Genomic DNA, 25,928 nt, shown 5'->3' with positions numbered 1-25,928 from the left:
TAAAGGAGAGTGATCAATACAGAAATTAATCATAAAGGTTTTTTGCTTTAAAAAATACTAAATATATTAATTAATTAAATATTTTTCTTAGAGTAATCGGGTGTGTTTTTACTTGAAAAAAAGGCACATTTTTAATGAAATACCTTATAATTATGGTAGAATTGATATGCAATTAAATGCCTAATAAAACCTACTAAATAGTGTATCATGTTAAAATGAAAAATAAAAAAGTTATTTACATAGAGTGAGCTGCTGAGCGACATGTTAACTCAAATATATTGAAATATTTAGCTTATTTATAATAATAGCGAAATTTATTATAGATAGTCTTTAATAACAATAATATTTTTCACTGATTTAATACATATTTAATAGACGCTGACCCAAAAAAATTTTTTTCACATGTTTTGGTTAAAATTTATTTAATAGTGAAGAAATAGTCCATACTAGCAGTGGAGTCGTAGGTTAAAGTAAAATGAAAATAATATTTAAAAAAAAAACAATAATAACAAATAGAGGGCTTTTGACATGGAATCAAACCCTGGGGCGTATATCCAATACCAATTTTAAACCTTTTATACCCTGATGATAGACACCATTGTATCCGAAACATGTAGGGAATTTTAAATAACTAAATAGTTAATAAATAAGTGAAGGAACACTGCAGAATTTTCATTTTACCTTAAAATTTATTGGTCTTTTTTTGAGAAAATGTGTCTTTTTACCAAAATACACTTTTTTTTTTAATTACTATTGGTAAAAAAAGACGAGCTCATAGATGCCATAAAATACAAATTTTAACCGGCGTCTGTCTTAAAATTATGAAAAATATTAATTAAATGCATAACCAAAATGGGTATGACTAGCAATTTCTTTATGTACACTTATTCCCTAAAAAATACTGATAAATAATTTAATTTCAGATGATAAACACCCTTAGTATAAAGTCCATTTAACCCCTAAAATTAGTGACCATTATAGTGGTAAACAAGAAAAAACGGTCAATAGATACCATAAGATATCAAAGGTTTTAAAAAAATTATAATGGTAATAAACTTCAGAAGAAACTGTTTACAATTAACTAAAATAAAAATTGTACAGACTAGATCAACTTACGGGCTAATAGTTTTGTTGTAGATATTCTCTTAGAAGTTAAAATGGTTCAACAACAAAAATTCGTTGATAAAAACTTATAACCTACTTTATAAAAAGGCTGTCATGGAAAATCTGGCTGTCAGTGAAATCGTATGGAATTGATATAAAATTCTAAAAAATATTATTGTAAATAAAATAAGAGTAGAAAGGAAAAGATTTTATGTACAATGCATAGATTTAGATAAAAATAAGCCAAAAGAACTTTAAAGAAATTTGAACTAATCAACATATGGTCAACAAAATAATTTTTGCACGTAGGAAGCTAACATTGCACAGAGATTTAATAAACCTTCTGCAAATTATATTGTAACGATATTGGCAGCACCGCGAATATACCAGCTTTCTTCCTTAATTCCGTAATTATCGCGGTAAAGCAAGCACATCGCACGACATCTCTGAAGACACTCGGAAGGTCAGCGAATCTTCCGGAACCATGGTCAGTCGAGTATATAAGGAGCCTCGTTGCTACTGAGAGGCCAGTTGACAGTTCAGTTCGGAAAATTGGCGCGGTATTTGAATCGGACATAAATACATAAAAAAAAATACTTCTAGTAATTTTAAGTGATCGTGTTTAATAGTGTAAGTGTGTAAATAACATATGAGTGTTTTAATTTTCCATGACAAGAATAAAAGAAATAATTAAGGACCTATGAGAGACTAGTATATAGTATTTGCCAAATACTAGACATTGAGTTTTTTGGATACAAACATTTCTCTAGAATCTTAAATGCAGCATTTTTTTTTGGAACCCAATTTTCGGTTGTTGTGTATTAAATCTATAGATAATTCTAAAAAAAACCATGAGTATTAAATCATAATTTTCTGGAAGGCAATCATTTCGTTAAAATTATTCAGTTTTTCTTTTTCTCTCTCAATCTAATCAATATATTAGGACACTTTTTTTCTAATAAATTGAGTGAACTGAGTGAAGAATTTGGCATTATTTTTATGAAAACACGTCCAATACAAATCAATTTCTTCTAACTAAAGAATTATCAACTTTTCAATTGCAATGTATTTTTTATTCAAGAAAATTCAATGAACCCAATATCGAACTATTTTGTGCAATAAATTACTACATTAGACCAATAGCTAATCCTGTTTCCAAAATACAAAACACCAAATGTGGTAATGAATTCCGTGCCAGTCTATGAGAAACTTCTTGAAGTATGTGTCAAGGAACAACTATAAGAATAAATTGATTGAGTGAGATTCACTCATTCAATCATTTTCTCAAAGCCATTAACTCTGATTTTTAGATTTTAAGAGAGCATTTGACACAGTGAGTAGGGAAATTTTAATAAGAAAATGGGAGCATTTGAAAGTTGAAAATAAGGTGGTTTTAGTCTTACTTGTCTAATAGAGCTTAATGTGTTAAAAATACTGAAAGTGTCTGAAAGTATTAATATCAAATTATAAAATTAATCTCAAATTAAGACTCTGTGAAAATTAATTGAGTTAAAATGCAAAGAAATGATGTATTTTTGGCAAAATGTCTACGGTGCATCCTGTAGATGTTGACGATATGTTGATTATTGCAAATTGTGAAAAAAATTCGTATTTTCGCTCACATTTCTGAAGTAATTACTTGGGCACAATTTTAGATATCAACTTCCATAGTTCGTGTTAAAAAAATATGATCAAACAAATTGTGTATTTATTTACGAGAATTTTTTCTAATGGAGAATATATCTCAGTTCACACATTCTACAACATATTTGAATGTTCCATAAAAACTATTTATAATGGTCAGAAGAGCAACATGTTATAGAGCTTAAATCTCCAATAAACAATTTACTTTTACTATTAAGGAAACTTTACTAAAACGTACAAAAACTTCAAATTCTCCTTGATTTCCTAAAATTTTCCTTAGCGTTTTTTGAATCAGCTTCTCCCAATATTTTTAATGCGTTTTCGCGGGTGTAATTATACCTGAAATAAAGAGATTTCCTTTTTGTATGTCTTAAAGTTTGTTTGCTCGTTTTCCAAAACTTTTAATTGCGATGTTATTCAAGTGGCTTAACCAGCATAAATTTAATTTAAAATTTCACTAGTTTTCAAACAATAATATTTAAAAAGTCTCGTAACGGAGTTAGGAAGCACTTGTAAACGTTTGTTCTATGAACTAAACGGCTACTAAAAAATTATTTATTTGCTTAATTAAGCTAATATGAAAGTTTAGTGCAGAAATTAATTAATTAACGTGTCTTAAGTTAATTAAGGAGCTGTCAAATTTATACCAGCCTTGTCAACGAAGGTCTTTAGTGCGGTGGAAGTCCAGAAAGTTGGAAATCAGTAATGATCGGTAAAGTATTCAGTATATAGCATATCCACGCGCAACGCTCATCAACTAGCTTAAGTGTTTTTTTTTTTTTTTAACTTTAATAATAAATAACCAGGTCAGTATATATATTTACGTATTTAAATAAAAAATATTTTTATTATAATAAGAAATAAGACACTTGCCTCCTTATTGCTTAACGTGGCGCATTAATATTTTCAAGCATTTACCTGCGCTTTTATGTTCCTTTTCCCCATCCTTCTTGTAGTTAACTTGGATTTTCCAGAGTTTTCCGTTTCGTCACTTCGACAAGGGCTTGCACTCCGTGCTCTTTGGCCACTATCGACGCTATTCGAGCGTCTTTTACTATTTAATTTTCCTATACATCTATTCACTTTCAAGTAATTGTCATTCTCGGTATTTTGGGTAAGACATGGCACGGTATTTGACAAGTCTTTTCCATTTACTGAGTAATGGACCACGTATGAGGGATGACTGGTAGACGGAGACGTTGGAGTTACCTGGAAAGTAGATGATTTTACTATAAATGTTCTGGTTTAATAAATGGAATTTTTGAAGCTAAGACAAATATTTCATATTCTATGTAAATTCTCTAATATAAACTGATTGCCCTTCTGGCCTTTCTTCGTCTCGAACAAGTAAAAAGAAACCCTTGATTTATCACATTTTTCAGTTTTGTTTTGCTTCATAAATAAATATGATTTATATCTATACATTTGTGTATTCAAAGTTCTTATTGGTCCATATAAATCACGTTTACCAAACAAAAAAACAAAGAGAACATAAATAACCCCATTTTTTCATTCCGAGCATTCGGAGGTTTGACACGTTTAAGTTTATAATTTGTCGTCGCTGTTTGTTATCGTGCGGTTTTTAAGCTCCAATAGGAGCAGGACTACTCTCGCTTCCTTTGCGGAATTTACACCGGAAGTTTAGTTTCAGCCTCTGTAGTTTCGACTAATTGAATGTGCTAGAAAATGAGCGAGTAATACGTTGTGAAATATGCTTTTTATTTCTGGAAATTAGAAGGATTTTTTTTTGTTTTTTAAGTAGGTATACCGGGTGGCCTAGGGTATAGAAAACACTCTTTTCGATAAAGTTATTTGTTGACTGATTTTTATAGAAATTATCAGATACCAGAAAATTGTTCCCTACTTTTTTGAAGCACACTGTATACTTCAAATCAGCTCCCAAAAATTTTTTAAGAGGTTAGAAAATTTTAACCTAATTTTTTTAGGCTTTATGGAAGACCGACGTACTGTTGCAGGACCCTGTATAATCATGATTATATTAATAAAAATTTCTATAATTATAATTATTGCGTAACTAGTGCAAAATAAAGTAAAAATATTTTAAGTAAATTAATTAGTTAGAAAGCTCTTATAATAACTAATTACGGGATCAAAAAAGTTAAAATCGCTCTAATGAGGATTCAAGTTAAAATTGCAATTAATTAATGAAGATGTTAAACGATGATAAAAAACAAAATTTATTAATTAGTAGAACGAATTTAAAATCTAAAGTTGATGCCTACTAAGTTAGATATTAACTATAATTGTCTCAAATAACTGCAATAAATAATTAGGAATATCTTAGTAATTAATAAGTGCAGTATTAAAAATTAAAAAAACAATTCCTACAACTTTTTATTTTTTTTTTTACGAAAATGTAAAAATATCTATCTAATATAAAAAATTTAATTTTGACTTAATTCTTAATTAGAAATAATTTATTGAATAATAGTATTTATTTACAATTAAATTTGGTAGGAACTAATTATTTCCTTACCTATTAAATAAATATTACCCAATTAAAATATTTAACTTAAAGTAAAAAAATTGCTTTTTCAATAACAATTAACATTAATTCGATTAAAAATCCATAATAAATTAAATTCTTATAATAAGTTTATTGAAATTAAGATTAAAAAAAACTAACTTTACTATAAAAATATAGCAATTGAAATTTTTATATTATTTGAATAAAATTTAGTTATTCTAGTCAAAACAAGAAAATAAACTAGAAATCTCTTATAATCACTAATTATTTTACCAGTTAAAATTGCTGGAATAAGGCTCTAAATTAAAAATGTATTTAATTAAAAAGGATGCCTAATTATTTAGGCAAAGACATTAATTCGTAAAATCAACTGCAATATTAAAAACAAAAAAAAAATAATTCTTACAATGAATTTTTTTTAATTCTAAAATTGCTCTTATTAGGATTCAAGTTGAAATTACAATTAATTAATGAAGATGTTAAATTAGTCAAAACAAAATTTATTAATTAGTAAAACGGATTAAAAAATCGTATTAAATAAAGTTGATCCTTACTAAGTTAGATATAAACTATAATTGTCTCAAATAACTGCATTAATTAATAAAGAATATCTTAGTAATTAATAAGTGCAGTATTAAAAATAAAAAAAAGAATTCCTACAACTTTTTGTTTCTTTTTTACGAAAACGTAAAAAATATGTAATAAAAAATTAAATTTTTACTTAATTCTTAATTAGAAATTAATTATAGAATATTCTCTATATTTTAATAGTATCTATTTATAAATAAATTTAGTAAAAACTAGTTATTTCTTTACATAATAAATAAATATTACCTAATTAAAATATTTAACTTAAAGCAAAAAATTCCTTTTTCAATAATAATTAACATTAATTCGATTACAAATCCTTAATAAATTAAATTCTTATAATAAATTTATTAGGATTAAGATAAGGGAAAAAAAACTAACTTTACTATAAAAATATAGCAATTAAATTTTTTATATTATTTCAGTAAAATTTAGTTATTTCAGTAAAAACAAGAAAATAAGCTAGAAATCACTAAATATTTTACCAGTTAAAATCGCTGTAAGAAGGCCCTAAATTAAAAATGTAATTAATTAAAAAGGATGCCTAATTATTTAGACAAACAAATTAATTCGTAAAATCAACTGCAATATTAAAAAGAAAAAAAAAATTCTTACAATGATTTTTTTTTGTTTTTTCTTCAAACCGTAGAAATAATTAATGAAAAATGAAATTATGTTTTAATTTAATAGTGACTTTATTATTAATTAAAAAGAATTTTTTCGATATTTTCATAATATTTATTTATTATTAAATTTTGTATAATTGTATGATTAATATTAATTTCATTTAGAATCCTTAATAAATTAATTTCCTATAATAATTTTATTAATATTTAAATAAGAAAAAAGCATTTTAAAATAAAATTATAACAAATCAATTTTTTATATTCTAGTACAAACTAAACTAAAATTGTCTCTAGTAAATTAACTAGTTAAAAATCTCTTATAATAACTAATTACACTTGATTAATTAAAAAGGATGCTTAGTTAATTAAGAAGGATGCTTAATTAGTTAAAACACGATTAATTAATTCGTAAAACAAGGTGAAAAATTAAATGGTGTTTAATAAAGTTTATGCTTAGGTAGTAAGATATTGGCTTTAATTGCCTCAAAAAATATATTGATTAATTAGGAGCTTCTAGTAATTACTAGTTGCATTATTGTAAATTAGTCAAAATTTTTTAATTTTTCCTTTAAATATTTCACATTAATTTGATTAAAAATCCTTAATAAATTAACTCCCTATAATAATTTTTTTAAAACTTAAATAAGAAAAAAACGCTTTAAACTAAAATTATAACAAATAAATTTTTTATGCTATTTGACAGAGATGCAATTATTCTAGTTGAAACTAAACTAAAATTGTCTCTAGCAAATTAACTAGTTAAAAATCTCTTATAATAAATAATTACACTTGACTAATTAAAAAGGATGCTTAGTTAATTAAGAAGGATGCTTAATTAGTTAAAACACGATTAATTAATTCGTAAAACATGGTGAAAAATTAAATCGTGTTTAATAAAGTTGATGCTTAGGTAGTAAGATATTGGCTTTAATTAACTCAAAAAAATATATCGATTAATTAGGAGCTTCTAGTAATTACTAGTTGCATTATTATAAATTAGTTCAAATTTTTTAATTTTTCCTTTAAATATTTCACATTAACTTGATTAAAAATCCTTAATAAATTGACTGCCTATAATAATTTTTTTAAAACTTAAATAAGAAAAAAACGCTTTAAACTAAAATTATAACAAATAAATTTTTTATGTTATTTGAAAGAGATGCAATTATTCTAGTCCAAACTAAACTAAAATTGTCTCTAGTAAATTAACTGGTTAAAAGTCTCTTATAATAACTAATTACTGTATTAATTAAAATTGCTATAATAAAGCTCTAAATTAAAATTTTATGATATTACCTTTAATTATCTCAAGTTTAATTAGGAGCTCTTAGTAATTAAAAGCTGCAATATTAAAACATTATGTCTTAATTCGATTGTGAATTAATTATTAATAAGAAATAGTTTACAAAAGTTTGTGGATATTTTCATAATATTTATTTATTATTAAATTTTGTATAAACCTATTTTTAGCCTGAAATAAGAAATTTCTTTTATAATATTATTTAACATTAATTTGATTAAAAACCTTTAATAAATTAATTTCCTATATAAAATGTATTAAAATTAAAATAAGAAAAAAACAATTTACCATACAATTATGACAAATCAATTTCTTATAATATTTGAAAGAGAGACAGTTATCCTAGTCCAAACTAAACTAAAATTGTCTCTAGTAAATTAACTAGTTACAAATTTGTCATAAATATCTCAAATAATTGCATTGATTAATTAAAAGCTATTAATATTTATTAGTTACAATATTAAAAATTAAAAAAATAACTCCTATAATTTTTTAATTTTTTTTTTCGAAAACTTTGAAATTATATTAATAAAAAATGAAATTATGACTTAGTTAATGATTAGAATTAATTTACCGAGTTTTTTCAATATATTCATAGTATTTATTTATTATTAAATTTTGTATGACCCTATTTTCAACCTAAAATGGGAAATGCCTTTCATAATAATAATTAATAGTAATTTGGATAAAAATCCTTAATAAATTAAATTCCAATAATAATTTTAATAAAACTAAATAAGAAAAAAAGACTTTACTATAAAATTATAACAAATAAATTTTTATACTGTTTAAAATAGTTGCAGTTATTAGTATCCAAGCTAAAGTCAGAATGCCTCGGGCAAATTAACTAGTTATATAAATTATACTAATAAAAATCATATTTAATTATAAATGCTGTTTAATTAGTTAAAAGAAAATTAATTAATTCGTAAAACGACGTGAAAAATAAAGTTTTCGTTAATTAAAGTTGATGCGTAGTTAGTTAGATATTGACTATAATTGTCTGAAATTACTGCATTAATTAATTAGGAATCTCTTAGTAATTAATAGCGGCAATAAATGTATTTTAATATTGGGCAAACTACAGGAGAAAAACGCAATTTCCAGCAGATATAAAATAGAAATAAAACGTTGATAAGTGGAAAAATTCAATTTTCATACTTATATCCTCATCTCATTTTGAAGCGTCATAAAGAGATGTAATAAAATTATGTTTTTCCTATGTAATTGGGTGAACTACGTGAGCAAAATATAATTTCCGGTGCTTATCCTTAACCTAATATAGAAATGAAAATTTTTATTATTATATTGCCATCTCAGTCTGAAGTATCATGAAAATTGTAATAAAATGATGTCAATAGGGTAAATTACATGCGAAAAATGTAATTTTTAGAATATCCAGGCACTAGTATATACATGATAAGGTGCTACAGAAAAATAGGGAGGAGTTTAATTTTGATTCTTATATTGCCATCTCAGTTTAATAAAATGATATTTTTGCATGTCATATGCAAACTGGAAATAGACAACAAAGGAAAAGGTTTAATTTTCATTGAAAAGGGAGTATAATTTAATTGGCTAAAAATTATATTCATTAACAGATAAAACAACATTTCAAAATTAAATTCAAAACTGTATACGATACAAGCATTATATTAGCATAGCTTTTAATAGATTATGAGATTTAAGTAAATTTAATTCTCTACAATGTATACTGAATATCAAATTTGATTAACACATAACTCATTCATCACCAAAATACGTTTACGTAAATGTATTTTCGGTGTTTCATTCATTTAAAGTTAATATTTACATAAATAATACCTCTAATATGCATAATTTAAATGGACATGAACAGCAAAAACATAAATATTGGTACATTTCCCTAAGTTATTTATAAACCGATAAAATATTAATTAAGTCTTCTAATCAAAATTAAATGGCCAATATTTTATAATCCGATCCCTTTTCGCAAGAAAAAAAGTATTTAAAAATTAATCATTTAAGTGCACTTTATGTAATGATAATTGCAATTACATGCTATTTGTTCGACTAAATCGACTGCGGCATGTGATTTTACGATTAAATAAATGGTAGTTCCCGGTAAGGTTAATTAGTTAGCGAAAATTACGAAGGATTGACAATATTAATGAATCGACTGTCCCTGACAACTCAATAAGGGATGTTTTGAGATAGTTTAAGGGGGGTTTTTGAATAACATAATAGAGTCATAATTATTCTTGCTTAACTTGTAAGGAGTTGAATTCTTGCTTAATATAATCACTTTTATTGGGGCTTATCATGTAAAGTCATAATTTATTTTATCAATGCCATAATAACATGCAAAAAATTAGAATTTAGATTAAATCCTAGTTTTAATTAGTAATTCAATTATGCATTAAAGTTTTAACAATGGCGATTTATTAATTAAGGCGAAAAAGTTTCATATCTTCGCTGAGGTTAAGAATGGAAATTAGCCGTCTATAAGTAGCAAAATAGATAAAACGGGCCAGTTTTTACCACCCATTAAAAGCCAATTTATGATTAACCATTAAAAAGACACTGTTTTATGCTCTGGCATCGGTAATTAGTGATAACAATGAAGCAATTAAGAAAGTTTAATATCAAAATAGATTTCTTTTTATTAGACCTTTTTGATTAGATAACTGAAATATATTAGCCAAAGTCTCAGAGCTGTTTCAGGAAAAAAACCCGCTATATCAAAATAAATATTCCCAGAATCCTGCTTAGTTTATTAAAATATCCTTTTAATCAGACAACCCTTAAAAGGGTTTTAGAAAATTTATTAAATATATTAAAGATAATAAACTTACTGTTAACAGCTGCGGGGAAGAAGAAGCAGATGACATATTTTCATTTGAAGGGTAGCTAACGCTTATTTTAACCCTCTCATGCTTTCGATCGTGGCTCCTTCTGGGACTAGGGGATGCACTACTGTTAGTAGTAGCGGTATAGCTGCTTCCATTTGGAGATCCATAAGAAGCCTTTGTTGAGCTACCACGCCCACGGTGAATCCTTAAAGTTAACCTCTGATGCTCGAAACGGTTTCCAGAAGGACCTACGGTTAAATACATAATTGCTGCAACAACATTGTGAAAGTCATGGAAAATAACCCCATTTATATTACGACAATATGCTCACGTTTTAAAACATGTGATAATAAGTCAGGTAATAAGGGTGAATACTCAATTTATATTGTACTCAAATATCCTTAGTTATATCAGCTATTTTTGGAGTTAATAGCCTAACACACTGACTGATATTGCTGCATAGCAAATGGGTTTTTGTTCTTGTTTTGGTATTATATATGCATAACTTAAATGGAGATGGAGCGCAAATATGTATTAAATAGTTTTTAAGCTAGCATCGATTTATACCGAATTAATTAGTTTAAACCAAGAATTCACTATTATACTCCTGAGACGGGATTGTATTATATATAAGTACAATAGCTACCTTACTAATTAACCCCTAGGGTCGTTGCTGGGGTGAATGTAGTTTATTTTTTTAATATACATCATATGGTTTCAATATAATTATGCGCATCATAATGCAAATTAGAATGTTTATTTATTATTTGATAGTTTAAGGATTGAAATAAATTTTTTTTATCTATTTATTACGAATAGGAAATCTGTATGTGCTGCAAAGATGGATCGAAGAGGTTAATGCTAATTTTAAATTGAAATTAATGTTAATAGCTATTGGGTCAATCTATTGTGTGAAATTGTTAAAAATTTGAGGTGTCATTTAAAAAAATGTATTTTTCAGCTCAGATTAATTAAAGTTGATCCTAGAATGTGGTGGTAAGTACAAAATTTATAGAAAATTTGATTTTCAAAATAAAGCTGCTATTTAAAGGCATAGGTATAAAAAACGAAAGCTGAGACATAACCCTTTCTCTAAAGCTAATTTTCATGAAGATCAGTGGGAAATTGAGGAAATTATTCCAGTTTTCCACTTAGGGACTCATTAGTTTAGACACTTCTCCAATTTTTTCCTTTAATTAAAAACACTATAATTTTTAAGTTTTCCAAAATTTTAGAAATTTTGTTTTAAATTAAAAACTCTTTCCGCAAAGCTAATTTACATAAAAAAATAATGAGAGATAACGGAAATTAATCCAGGTTTTGCACTTAGATGCTCACTAGCTTGGACACATTTTCCCAATTTTTCCTTTAACTCTAAAATTCCTATATTTTTGAAAATATTTATGAATACAGTTTTTATTCTAAATTAAAAATCCTTTCCACCGAGTTAATTTTTATGAAATTAAGAAGAAAATTTGATAAATTATGCCAGTTTTTCCACTTAGACACTCATAAATTTCGACACATTTTCCAATTTTTCCTTTTAACTCTGAAATTATTCAGTTTTTCAATATTTTAGAAAATACACTTTTTGTTCTAAATTAAAAGTTCTTTTTACAGAGTTAATTCATGAAAGTCAGTGAGAAATTGGAGAAATTATTCCAGTTTTTCCACTCATTAATTTGGACACATTTTCTAATTCTTCCGTTTAACTCTGAAATTTCTCAGCTTTTTAAAATTTTCAATAATACACTTTTTGTTCTGAATTAAAAGCCTTTTCTACAGAGTTAATTTTCATGAAAATCAGTGAGAAAATGGAAAAAAATATCCCAGTTTTCCAGTTGGATACTCATAAGTTCGAACACATTTCCCAATTTATTTCCTTTAACTCTAAAATTATTCAAAATTTTCATTAATACACTTTTTATTATACGGAGCTAATTTTTATGAAAATTAGGGCAATTATTCCAGATTTTATACTTAGACTCTTATTAATTCAGACACATTTTTTAATTTTTCTCTTTAAATCTAAAATTCTTTAGTTTTTCAAAATTTTAAAATTTTCATAAATACACTTTTTGATCTAAATTAAAATCTAAAATTTTATAGGTTTAATAAAATTATACAGGTTTAATTTTCATCAAAATCAGTGGGCAATTGGGAAAATTACTTCGATTTTTTCACTAAGATACTCATAAGTTTGGACACATTTTCGAATTTTTCCATTTAACTCTGAAGTTCTTCAGTTTTTTTAAATTTTTATAAAAATCCTTTTTGTTTTAAATTAAAAACTTTCTCTATAGAGTTAATTTTCATAAAAATGAAAGGGACATTGAGGAAGTTATTCTAGTTTTTCCACTTAGAGACTCAAACCTTGAACACATTTTCTGACATTCACAAGTTGAATTTAGTTGGTAACGTGGATTTTGTAAGGTTTTCTCAAGTAATTTAATTATATTGACTTTACATTAAAGGAACAAAGTTACTTGTCAAATTTTGTAATTATAATTATCATCACTTGTAGCAACCCTTGGTGCATCTTGGCTGATAGCACGAGCATTTCCATCTTTCTCTATCTTGTGTTCAAATGCTATTCAGGTTCGTATTCTACTCCCATCACTCTCAGATTTGCACCGATACTGTCTCTCCTTCTCATTCGCGTCTCCCTATATATTTTACACTATTTTCTTTAAATAAATATTTGATAATGCATAACTTAAATGGGTATGTTGCACTGCTTTTTAAGAAAACAGAGTAACTCTTACTCTTATAGAAAAAAACACTTTTTTCCAGTTTTCATGATGTTTTTTTTTAATATACAACGTTTCGCTTTATAAGAACCATCATCACCAAAATTTTTTTCTTATAGACTTTATTATCATATTTGAATTTCTTTGCAATTCATCAATTTGCTAAGATGAGTGAGGCACTTAAGGAGTTTTCGTTTACTTAGCCCGAGTATATCTGCAGAAAATAATGAACTTACGGTTTCATTATTAGGTATGACTCTCATAAAAAAATAAAATTGACCAAACGTCGAGGGTAAATTTTCTTATGGCAAAATTTACCAGCTGTCAAAATTTGATGGTTCTAACAAATAACTTTGTTGTCTTTAATAAACTCCGATGTCGTGTGTACATAATTAACTTTTTGTGAAAATTTTAGAAGACCAATAAAACAGATTTTATATAAAATAATCAGTGTAATAATCCAAATAAGTTATGCATTATCAAATACAGGAATATATATACTGTTTGCCTCGTACTTATTTCACAGATTCCTGAGTCAATTTTGGTAGTAAATTACATATGAATAAGCAAATTTAATTGAAAGAAGTCAAATGAATGAGATATTTAAATCGATTAAATGTTTACATTGATTCTTCGATATATAATAGCAGATTTTTTAAGGTTTTCGGAAGTAAACTTAACACTTTCCATTAAACGAACAAAGTTACTTGTCAAATTCTGGTATTATAATTATCATCACTTGTAGATCTTGGCTGATTATTTCTATCTTGCGTTCATATGCTATTCAAGTTCGTATTTTACTCCCATCACTCTCAGATTTGCAACGATGTTGTCTCTCCATCTCATACGCGTTCATTTTTTTTAACATTTGATAATGCATAACTTAAATGGATATGGTGTGTTATTTTTGAAAAAAATACTGAACTTCATTAAGTAATGTTAACCATTACCCTTTTTAATGCCAATAAACATGGTTATTTGGCAAAACTGTTAGGGAATTGCATCCACTATTAAATTAAATAACATTTGATTTTCTATGCAATTTTTCAGTGAGATACTTAATATATGCGTTCCTTTACCTGTATATCTGATAAAAATAACTAATTTACTGTTACTTAAGATAATTTACCTGTAATTTTAAACCCCTGGTTGATGGCCTGCGTAGTCCTAACTGCTGCCTTGTATATCCTCCAATAAAAAAACAACATCACGAACATTGGTATATAAAACGAACCGAGAGCTGAATAAACTACGTATCCAGACTCGTTAATCAATTCGCATTTCCAAGGGCAATCGGGATTGTCTTCCAAAAGGGATGCGTTAGACTCGCTTTTAGCGGACTGAAACGAAAAAAAGGTCATTTAATCTCCCGGCAAAAAGATTCCGTCAATTTACGTTTCCCGAAGCGTCGTGAAATATTAACGTTTAAGAAAGTTTAGATCGTAGTGATATTTTAGCCTTATAATGGTTGTATTAGGGTCGTAAAGAATGACGGTTTGGCGACTTTTGTTGACTCTATTACTTTGGGCGGATAGAGACAGATAAAATAACATCGCTTAAGGACGAAGGGGCGTCACAACCAGTAACAAACAAGTTTTATGCTCGGAGCTACAAATTACATTTTATTATATTGTTTTGTTTTTTTGAATTTTATTTTCAATTTTTTAATGCTATAAGTTAATATTCTGACCCCTATTTTTAAACCCAAGGGGTGGAGCTTAGTATATAATATATAAAAATTTTCATAAATACACTTTTTCCACAAAATTAATTTTCATGACAGTCAATAAGAAAATGGGAAAATTATTCCAGTTTTTCCAGTTAGGCACTCATTAGTTTGGACACATTTTCCAATTATTTCATTTAACTCTAAAGTCCTTCAGTTTTTCAAAATTTTCATAGAAAACCTTTTTATTTTAAATTAGAACTTTTTTCTATAGAGTTAATTTTTATAAAAATCAATGGGAAATTGGGGAAATTATTCTAGTTTTTTCACTTAAAGACTCAGTAGTTTAAATACATTTTCTAATATTCACAAGTTGAATTTAGTTGTTAACGTGGATTTTGTAAAGTTTTTGCAAGTAATTTAATTATATAGATAATATAATTAAATTATTAAAATAATTATTAAATAATAATTATTATAAATAGCTTTAATTTTTACAAAATTTCACTAAATAAAACACTAGACTACTATTTTTTTTTTATATTTGTTGGTGCATAACTTAAATATGAATTATGTCCATTTATTTATATTATATAACATTTACTTGGATTTGGAATATTTTTATTTTATAGAATTTTGGCAAAAATAAAAACGAAAATTTCAGTAAAATGTAACTTAAAAGAACTATGTTTTTCACAATATTTACTTATCGAAAGCGTCAACTTTGCTTCGGCATCTATTAAGGAAAACATTAATTAATTGTTAAACCTGTCAAATTTCGACAGTTAGTCAAAGCCTTTGAGCTAAATTAAAGCAAAATGTTTAAAATTCAACGAAGTTTTAAATATATAAAAGATTTTAGTTTTTGGAACTATTTTGCGAAAAATACTCATTACAGAGAGAACTTAGACATTTTAACGTCTATCAAATATTTCTTCTTAAATTTTAAAATAAATAAATAGACATTAATCATGCAAATACAAAATAAACAAACAGATAACTAAATAAAATATCTACAATTAATATCCATGTACAATACGTTAAATAATTTTGCAAACCCCAATGGGACAGACACGAATTGTCATAATTGTACATATTAGTATTTTAAATATAGCTTTCAAATATTTTAGTATATATTTATTTATTTTAGAAAAGAGATTATCAATTCATTGTAGTCAGGGCTAAGTAAAGTTTTAGCGTTACTAGGCAAGTTATATTTAGGTCTAACATCTTTATGTCTTTTATAGTCAATTAATTTATACTGAACTGTTTTAATGTACTAGACATTCGTATTTAATTTTTGTATGGCCTATTATAATTCTAGTTATTACCATTCTGTTTTTTCTTGTGAGATTATATATTTAATTTACCCTCTGTCTCTAATTCTATACATTTTCTAGGACCTCTATCTTGCAGGTTCCATTCAAGTTGGATTAGATTTTTAATGATATTGATGGAGAAGTTATTTATATAGGGATTGAATTTAATTGTCCTTTTGCTAATAAATCAGCTTTTTCATTTTCCCTTATTTCAAGGTAATATTATATTTTCGTAAATATGCGTCTGCTAATTGCTGTTTAATTTCCAGGACAAGCAGGTATTTTGGTTGATATGATTTAATATATTCTAATGCACTCATAGAATTGGTGGCTACCCAAGCAACACATCATATGCTATTATCGTTAAATATATACTTACTTAACGATTTTTTAGTAAATTCTTAGTTTTGGTATATTTATCAACCGTGTATGGTCAAGGTATATTTTTTCCACATGTTGGGCGCCAAGCTTTATGTACCAAAAATGATTTTTTTTCTCTTGTTCATGTTGTCTATATTAAATATTGGATCATTCATCAATAACGATTGTTTATATAGTAGATTTATATAAAAACATTATCAATAGCAAATATAGGTAAACATCATTTGATAAGACGTACCTGTACACTTGGGTCACCTTAATTTAACTGGATTATCTGATTATTTTTTAATTTTTTCCAGGCAGTTGAGGTTATTGTCAATTTTTTTTTCAGGTATATGTTGTGGCTTTATGCAGTTCAATTTTTCAATACCATTTAAGTGGTTCTAATATACAGGGTATTTTACAACTTATCCGAAAAATTTTAACCACATATGCGCTGTTACGAAACTGATTTCTACGAAGTTGATACCTCAAAAAAAATGTAATGAGACTCCTACAGAAATTAAGTTATAAACCTGAGTTTCAATAATAAATTGAAAAATAAATATCTGTATTTTGCGTTCATCGTCGTGATATTAGAATACGTATTAATCATTTATTGTAGCAAATGTTGTACCAAACAAACTGAATAACGAAAACAAAATACCAGGAATTTTTTGTGTTTTTGGTTTAATCTCTATCCGCATTTTCGTTTAAAAGTTCGTGATTTTTTTGAATCATGTACAGCAGATACGCTGGATCGGAAGAGGTGAACCAATTGCATGGCCTCCACGGTCTCCCGACCTAAATCCTCTGGACTTTTTTTTATGGGGACACTTGAAAAACGAGGTATACCGTACTCCAGTTCAGAATATTGAAGAATTGCGTGACCGAATCACAGTGGTTGCCGATAATTTGAGACTTAAGGAACAGCAGGAAGGAGGTGTATTTGAATTAGTGCGCCAAAATGGGATTAAACCCAGGCTTGCATTAGAGCCAATGGAAACAATTTTGAACAACTTTTATAAGTAAGTGAACTGTTAAACTGTATTATTTTATTATCTCGATATCTGTAGCACTTTTATTACATTTTTTTTTTTGAGAAATCAACTTGTTACGTAACAGCGCATATATGGTTAAAATTTTTCGGATAAGTTGTGAAACACCCTGTATATTAATAATTTTAAATTGACACAAAATTGAAAAAAAAGGGAAAATGAAAATGTTGAAAAATATATTTAAAAACGTTCAAGAAAAAACATTTTTAAGCAAAATAAAAAATGTTGGACACAATTTAAGACAAGCCTTAAAGAATATTTTTTTAAACAGCAATTTTGGAAAAAAAATTTCAAAATCCTGGAAGAAAAAAAAATTAGGGAAAATTATAATTTTGAAAATAATACTTAGAACCTTGAAAGAAATTTTTTCTAAGGATAATAGTCATTTTACAAAAGCCTAAAAGTAATATAACTTGAATAAAATAACAATTAAGAAAATTAAATTTGATTTTTTTCAACTTGTTGGGCGCCAAGCTTTATGTACTAAAAATTTTTTTTTTCTCGTTCATGTTATTCACATCAAATATCGACTCATTTATCAATAATGATTCTTTCATAGTGGATTTATATAATACTAGTTATAACAGCACATTGATATTTGTCCATTATTATTGATATGTTTGCCCATTTATTTTAGTATTAAAGCGTTTTACTTTAGTAACTCCTTGTGGTTGAAGGTTTTCTAATATTTCTTCGGTATTGCAATTTAATAAATCATTGCTTGTGATAACTGCTTTTACTATATTGTGGGATCTATCTGGTTCTACTGTGTATCCTTATATTGTGAAATCCATTTATACCTCTTAACTTTTTGGATCGTTTAAATTTTTTTTTAATTATAATTTTGGAAAAAAATACTTAAAACCTTGAAAGATTTTTTTTTTCAAAGAAAAATAATCATTTCGCAAAAGCCCGAAAGCGATATAATTTCAATGAAATGACAATTCAGGAAATTAAATTTGATTTTTTTTCTCCACATGTTGGGCGCCAAGCTTTATATACCAAAAATTATTTTTTTCTCTCGTTCATGTTATCCATATAAAATATCGGCTCATTTATCAATATGATACTGATAAATAAGTTGAATGTTTTAAATGAAGTTGAAATTTTTAAATAATTTGAATGTTGAAGAAAATGTTTCTTTCTATAGTGAATTTATACAATGCTGCTATCAATGGCAAAATAAGGTAATTGATAAGGTGTGCTTTCTTCCAGGCAGTTGAAGTTATTATAAATTCTTTTTTTCTAGGCAAAAGTGTACTTTGTGCAATTCAATTTTTCAATACCTTTTAAGTGGTTTTATTGTTAGCATTTATTCTTTAAATAATTTTTAAATTAAAGTTAAACATTGTCGAAATAATCATTTCGCAAAAGCCTGAAAGCGATATAATTTGAATGAAATGACAATTACTTATATATATATATATATGTAGTAGTTTTTGGTAAGAGAGTAAAATAAATTACTTTTGTCATTGCTTTTTTCCTGTTCTACATTATAATGTTTTGCCAATACGACTTTTTGTATTTTGTTCACATTAACATTTTTTTCTTTTGGGGGAGCCATACATAATTATACCAGATTTAAAAAAACTTTTTTTACTAATTTACGTAAAGTACTCACGCTTACGCACGCTTCTGACTTCGTAAAATATAAAACATTGGATACTTTTATATTTGAAATACTATAAAAATAAAAAAATAAAACTTTTAACTAAACTTTAAACTAAAACTTAAAACTTTAAAAAAAATTTATATTTTTTTATAGACAGTCTTCGTTAATCTGTTGGAGCCTGGACCCTCTCAATCCCAATTAGAAGATCACAGATCCTTTGTTTGGATCTGAATCAGCAGGAGCTGTAAGAGACCAAGAATCATTAGAAAGCGGTGACGAGTGGACGACCTTAGAATCCTGCCTAATCCTAAAAGTCCATCAACATCTAACTCAATAACACAAATCGACCAAATCTTCCTGCCGAAAAAAATTGTGATGAAAAAGCAAGAGTCGATCACGAATGGTATAGTAAATATGATAGTTAAGGATATGCTACCCCTTTCATTCGTGGAGGGTCTAGGCTTCATTAATATTATGAAAAAAACTCTATTATTAAATAAAATCCCATGTCGCAATACCATAAAGAATAGAGTTTCAGTAATGTATGATGTCGAAAAACAAAAAATAACGAATGAATTAGCCAAATTTGATTGGGTTTCCTTAACTATTTATTTATTTCAATGAAATGACAATTCAGGAAATTAAATTTTTTTTTTCATATGTTGGGCGCCAAGCTTTATGTACCAAAAATGATTTTTTCTCTCGTTCATGTTGTCCATATCAAATATCGGCTCATTTATCAGTATTGATTCTTTCATAGTGGATTTATATAAAGCTGTTATCAATTGCAAAATAAGGTAATTGATAAGGCGTGTTTCTATACTGAAGTTTACCTTAATTTAACTGGATCCTCTGATAATTTTTTAATTTCTTCCAGGCAATTGAAGTTATTTTAAATTCTTTTTTTTTAGACAAATGTGTACTTTGCTTATAAGTGGTTTTAATATTAGCATTTATTCTTTATATAATTTTTAAATTAAAGTTAAAAATTGTCGAACGAGGTGACAAGAAAATAGAGGAAAAAGGAAAAATGAAAATGTTGGATAATATATTTAAAAGCCTTAAAGAAATAAACATTTTTAAGAAATGTTGAAAAAAAAATAATTGAAAGGCTATAAAAAAAAATTATAACAATTTTGGAAAAAAATATTTAAAAGCCTGGAAGTAAAAAAAATTAAGAAGAAAATACTCAAAACCTGAAAAGAACATGTTTTTTTTTAAAGAAAATAAACATCATGCAAAAGCCTGAAAGCGATATATTTTTAATGAAATAACAATTCATGAAATTAAATTACATTTTTTCCGCATGTTGGGCGCCAAGCTTTATGTACCAAAAATGAGTTTTTTTCTTTCGTTCATGTTGTCCATATCAAATACCGGCTCATTTATCAGTATTGATTCTTTCCATAGTAGATTTATATAATACTGTTGTCAATAGTTCAAAAGAAGGTAAACAAGATTTATTAAGGTGTGCCTGTACACTAAAGTCACCTTAATTTCACTGGATCCTCTATTTTTTCCAGATAGTTAAGGTTATTTTAATTTTTTTTCCAGGCATATGTTGTGTACTTTGTGCAGTTCAATTTTTCAATAACTTGGTGTTTTTAAAGTAATCATTTACTTTTTTTGGTTTCTATCATCAGGGTTCCATTTCTTAACTTTCTCGTATTAGCGAAGTAATTGCTTCTTGTATGTAATGGGGTTATAATGGTAAGTCTTTTTTAAAAATACTTTTTTTGGGAAAAATAATAAAGTACTTTTAAAAAATGTAGAAATATAGAGAGCTGCCTAAGGAGTCTAAATTTGAGTATCCATTTTCCTAATTAAGTTTTCCTTAAGTAGATTTTAGGCTATTGTAAGATCTTGCCTGTTAAAACCCTTTATAACTCAAAAAAATTTTGGGCTACAAAAACTTTAATAATCAGAATTACTATGCAGAAGATACTTTAAATTTAAGTGTATCATATTCTCCAATGCCTCTACTAATTTTGAAGTTATTCAGCTTCAAAGATAAATATTTTCAACAAAAAGAGACTTAACCAAAAAGGGGGTTAGTCAAGTTTTTTAGCTAGAACGACGTTTTGTTTTTAAGCTTTATCCTCAGGAAACCCTTTATGGGATTGCAAAATAATCATGAAAATGTCTTAAATAGTCTTTAAAACAACAAGTATTTTTAACATTTTCTGTTGAATTTATATTAAATAAATGTAAATAAGTTTCAGCCGTGATTGTCCTATTCTTTTAATTAACTAAAAAAATATTTTTCTTGTTAATTTTTAATTATTTCCTTGCATATTAAAAAGATAAAATCACTTTAAATCCTCCTCAAATAAATTATTACAAGAATTAGAGCTTCACCAAAACAAATCTGTTTCCCTAAGTGAAAACGTCTATTCCAACTCAAAGAGACCTAAATCAAACTACGGTGAAAATGAATTTCAAAGTCTCGGTCTCAGCCAGTAGTGTATTATAAGGTTAAAATTAGCGTGGGTTATACACGTGCTCCGCCTTTAAAGCACTTAGATACCCTAAGGTATACGAAAAAAAGGAACATTCAATTAATTAAAAATAAATTTCTATTTTAGAATCCTATTTTCACTTAACTTTTAACGTGGGTTTTTACCGGTATTTTTTCTTAAATTCCCACACGAGTGGCGGGAATTACCTGTATTGTCATGCTCTAAGGGTTTTTTTTATGTGAAAAAAAAAATTAAAAATCAGAGTTTATTATTTTTTCCTGATATTTTGTTAATGGGTTTGAAAAAAAAGAGCAAATTTGGCAACTCTGTAAACATTAGATGTATGTAAAAACTGTGTTTTGTGGGTAAAATGTAATTTTTTTGTAGTGAAAAATTAAGTAAATTATAACTGAAGTATGAAATTTTGGCCAAAAAATTACCGTAAAAGCTTGTTTGAGTCACGAAATTACGGTTTTTAAAAAGAGACCATAGAGAAAATTATGATTTTAATTACTGGTCATATGGATTAAAATTTCATCAAGAATTTTCATAGATTTCAATCATAAGAACTCGGAGCAGTGGCTATTAAGCAGTAAATAGGAGTTAATATATTAAGCATATTTTTTTACTTTTTTAAATATTATGACTCAAATACGATTTTTTACCTTATATCATTAACCCTTTCAAGACTAACGGGACAATACATCCCAAGGCAGATTTTATTTAGACTAGTGGGAAATGTGCCAGTTCAGTCTTTTTAACGCCCAGGGTCATTTAGCCGTTGTTTGTTTACAAATAAAACAATATAACCTCAATATTTTCGTACTCGTGGGTGCATGTGGTGCGTTTATTTGCAATTTTTAAGTGTTTTTTTGATAAATAATCTGCTGTATATGGTGTAGAATCATGTACCTCTATAGTAGTATGTCTAATGTTATCTAATGTAACGTTTTGACTGAGGTAATAAGAATGATTTTTTTTTCGTGGGACGTTATATCCCAGCAGGCTATTTTGGTGGGATTATTTATCCCAGTAGGTGTGACCATGTTCTTTTTCTTCAGAATGAGTAAGAGAAAATTAACTCAAAAAGAGCTAGAGGCAATCGCTAAAAATTGGGATTTGTCTGACAGCGATACTGATCCCTATCACAATAGTGAGGATGAAGATCCAGACTGGACCTGCGAAAGTGAGTCTGCATCTGAAGGCGATAACCAGTCTTCAAGTTCTGATGAAAGCGTCATCGAGACTGAAGGTAACGAGGATTTTTTTGATAATAATATACCAGATACAGTTATGTCCGACATCCCAATTACATCAGCAAGTCCTCAAACAGGGCCTTCAACTTCATCTGCATCAGACAACATAATCTGGAATTCAGTGCCGCAGAACTATACCTCAAGGATACAACTTCCTATTGCAAGGAATACCGAAATTCTCTTGAGCTCAAAAAGCTTATATACAGGGTGGTCCGGTTTCGATGGCGGAAATTAAATGGCCGATGGAGAACGAAAAAATAATAAGTTTGCTTTTATAAATAATATTCGAAAAATGATTCGTTAAAAAATTACAGGGTGTCAAAATTCTAATTAAAAAAATCAATTTTTTTTATTTTTCTTAAACCACTTTAGATATTTTAATGAAATTTGGCACGTTTAGACAGTTAATCAAGACGCATCTTTTTGTGCAAAAATTATTAATTTTATTTACCAGTGGCGTGTGTGCGGGCCGATCTTCATACAATTTTAATTAATTTTAATTAAAAAAATGATGCGCCACTGTTTTTTTTTAATTTCTTTTTTTTATGAAATCCTTGTTTAATTTAAAATAAAAAACATTTCTTTACTTTTTGTCGTACGACACACCATTTGCGAGTAAAAATGCTGATTTATAAAAACACATAAGAAGGTAACACATTTAATTCGTTTAAAAACAATTAATAATTAAAGAAGTTGTTCAAAATGCAGCCCACCGACCTCAATACATTTTCTACACCGAGTTATTAAGGAGTTTATTGCAGTCAGTACCACAAAATTTTGATTTTGCATGTCAGTACATGCTTCCTAAATTCTTAAGATTAATTCCTCTCTGTTAAATGCGGGATTAGCGTAACCTTTATCCTTAATGTTTCCCCAAACGTAAAAATCTAGTGGATTAAGATCCGGTGACCTGGGTAGCCAGGGTATTGGTCCAATACCATTTTAATCATTAATATCATTCCTCCCTAGCCGGCCAATCCACCTTCGAGGGTAATTATTATTAAGCCAGTTTCTTACACCTATTCCAAAATGTGGGGGGGCTCCATCCAGTTGTATCCAACTTTCATGTCTCAAATTAATGGGTAAATCCTCAATGTAGTCCGGCAGACTATTATTTAAAAACTCCAGAAATAGTTGTGAGTTTAGCCTTGGAGGTAGGAAATGCGGACCATAAACATTATCACGAATAACGCCCAACCAAACATTAATGGAAAATTCATTTTGAAACGATTTTGGCCGAATTGCATGAGGATTCTGTTGTGCCCAAACATGAATGTTATGAAACTTTATCACTCCGCGACAAAACAAGACTGATCCGTCCAAAGTATCTTGTGTAAAAAGTCGGGATTTTCCTCTGTTGAGTTTAAAAGCCACTGACAAAATCTTACTCTCTTTTCAGCATCACCAGGGTATACCCTGAACAGGCTGTAGGTGATATGCATGCCTGTGGTCAGCGTGTAAGGTTCGCAAGATTTGAGATTTAGGAATTTGTAGTTGTTGAGCTGCCTTGCGAGAGCTCAGCCTTGAATTATTATCAAAAGTGCGCAGTACACGATTTTCATTATTATTTCTCCGGTTTCGGTATTGTTCATTATTACCACATAGACCAAAGTTCCTAAAATTTTGATGTGTTCTAATGAACACGCGAGCATCTGGAATTCTTCTATTTGGATATCTCGATATTCACGAACTGCCGCTTCCGCATTTCCATCACAAAATCCATAACAAAAATGAATATCAGCGTATTCATTACTTGAAAAACGCATCATTTTTTTAATTAAAATTAATTAAAATTATATGAAGATCGGCCCGCACACACGCCGCTGGTAAATAAAATTAATAATTTTTGCACAAAAAGATGCGTCTTGATCAACTGTCTAAACGTGCCAAATTTTATTAAAATATCTAAAGTGGTTTAAGAAAAAAAAAATGAATTTTTTAATTAGAATTTTGACACCCTGTAATTTTTTAACGAATCATTTTTCGAATATTATTTATAATAGCAAACTTATTATTTTTTCGTTCTCCGTCGGCCATTTAATTTTCCGCCATCGAAACCGTACCACCCTGTATATTTATATCTCAGTGTACTAACGAAAGATTAACAATTTTGGATTTATTATGTGGAAGAGCTTCTAGAGTGTTTCAAGCATACATATCGAAGTGCAAGAGAGGATTCGGTCTATCAGATTATAGATGAAAGTATGGCGAAATTCAAAGGGAGATCGAGTCTAAAGCAGTATTTGCCATTGAAGCCCATCAAACGTGGAATAAAGTTATGGGTAAGAAGCGACTTTCTTAGCGGTTATGTATATGACCTCGATGTATATAGTGGAAAGCAGATGGAACAACCTGTTCTATCTGACTTCGAGAGAAAAAAAATTCTTTTTTGGTACATAAGGCTTGGCGCCCAACATGTGGGAAAAAATCAAATTTAATTTCCTGAATTGTCATTTCATTTAAAATATATCACTTTCAGGCTTTTGTAAGATGATTATTTACTTGAAAAAAAAAACATTTTCTTTCCAGGATTTGCGTATTTTTTCCTTAATTTTTTCACTTTCAGGCTTTTAAATATTTTTTTCCAACATTTCTTAAAAAAATTTATTTCTTCAAGGCTTTTAAATATATTATCCAACATTTTCATTTTTCCTTTTTCTTCTATTTTCTTGTCACCTCATTCGGCAATTTTTAACTTTAATTTAAAAATTATTTAAAGAATAAATGCTTACATTAAAACCACTTAAAAGTTGTTAAAAAATTAAACTGCACGAAGTACACATTTGCCTAGAAAAAAAGAATTTAAAATAACTTCAACTGCCTGGAAGAAAGTAAAAAATAATCAGAGGATTTAGTTAAATTAAGGT

The 25,928-nt window shown here is 27.5% G+C and overlaps 1 protein-coding gene across 1 annotated transcript in view; it reads right to left on the bottom strand.

Annotated features, from left to right (window-relative positions):
• Positions 1-25,928, bottom strand: part of LOC126748763 (octopamine receptor Oamb) — a 207,612-nt gene that overhangs the window by 11,263 nt on the left and 170,421 nt on the right. Inside the window, exons 4-6 of the mRNA XM_050458204.1 lie at positions 14,461-14,671; positions 10,585-10,829; positions 3,667-3,957 (exon numbers count right to left, since the gene is read on the bottom strand). Coding sequence (XP_050314161.1) covers positions 3,667-3,957; positions 10,585-10,829; positions 14,461-14,671 — 747 coding nt within the window. The remainder of the gene's footprint in view (positions 1-3,666; positions 3,958-10,584; positions 10,830-14,460; positions 14,672-25,928) is intronic.

This window comes from Anthonomus grandis, chromosome 22 (assembly GCF_022605725.1).
Source record: "Anthonomus grandis grandis chromosome 22, icAntGran1.3, whole genome shotgun sequence".
NCBI lineage: Eukaryota > Metazoa > Arthropoda > Insecta > Coleoptera > Curculionidae > Anthonomus > Anthonomus grandis.
This window is presented reverse-complemented; position numbering and strand designations above follow the sequence as displayed.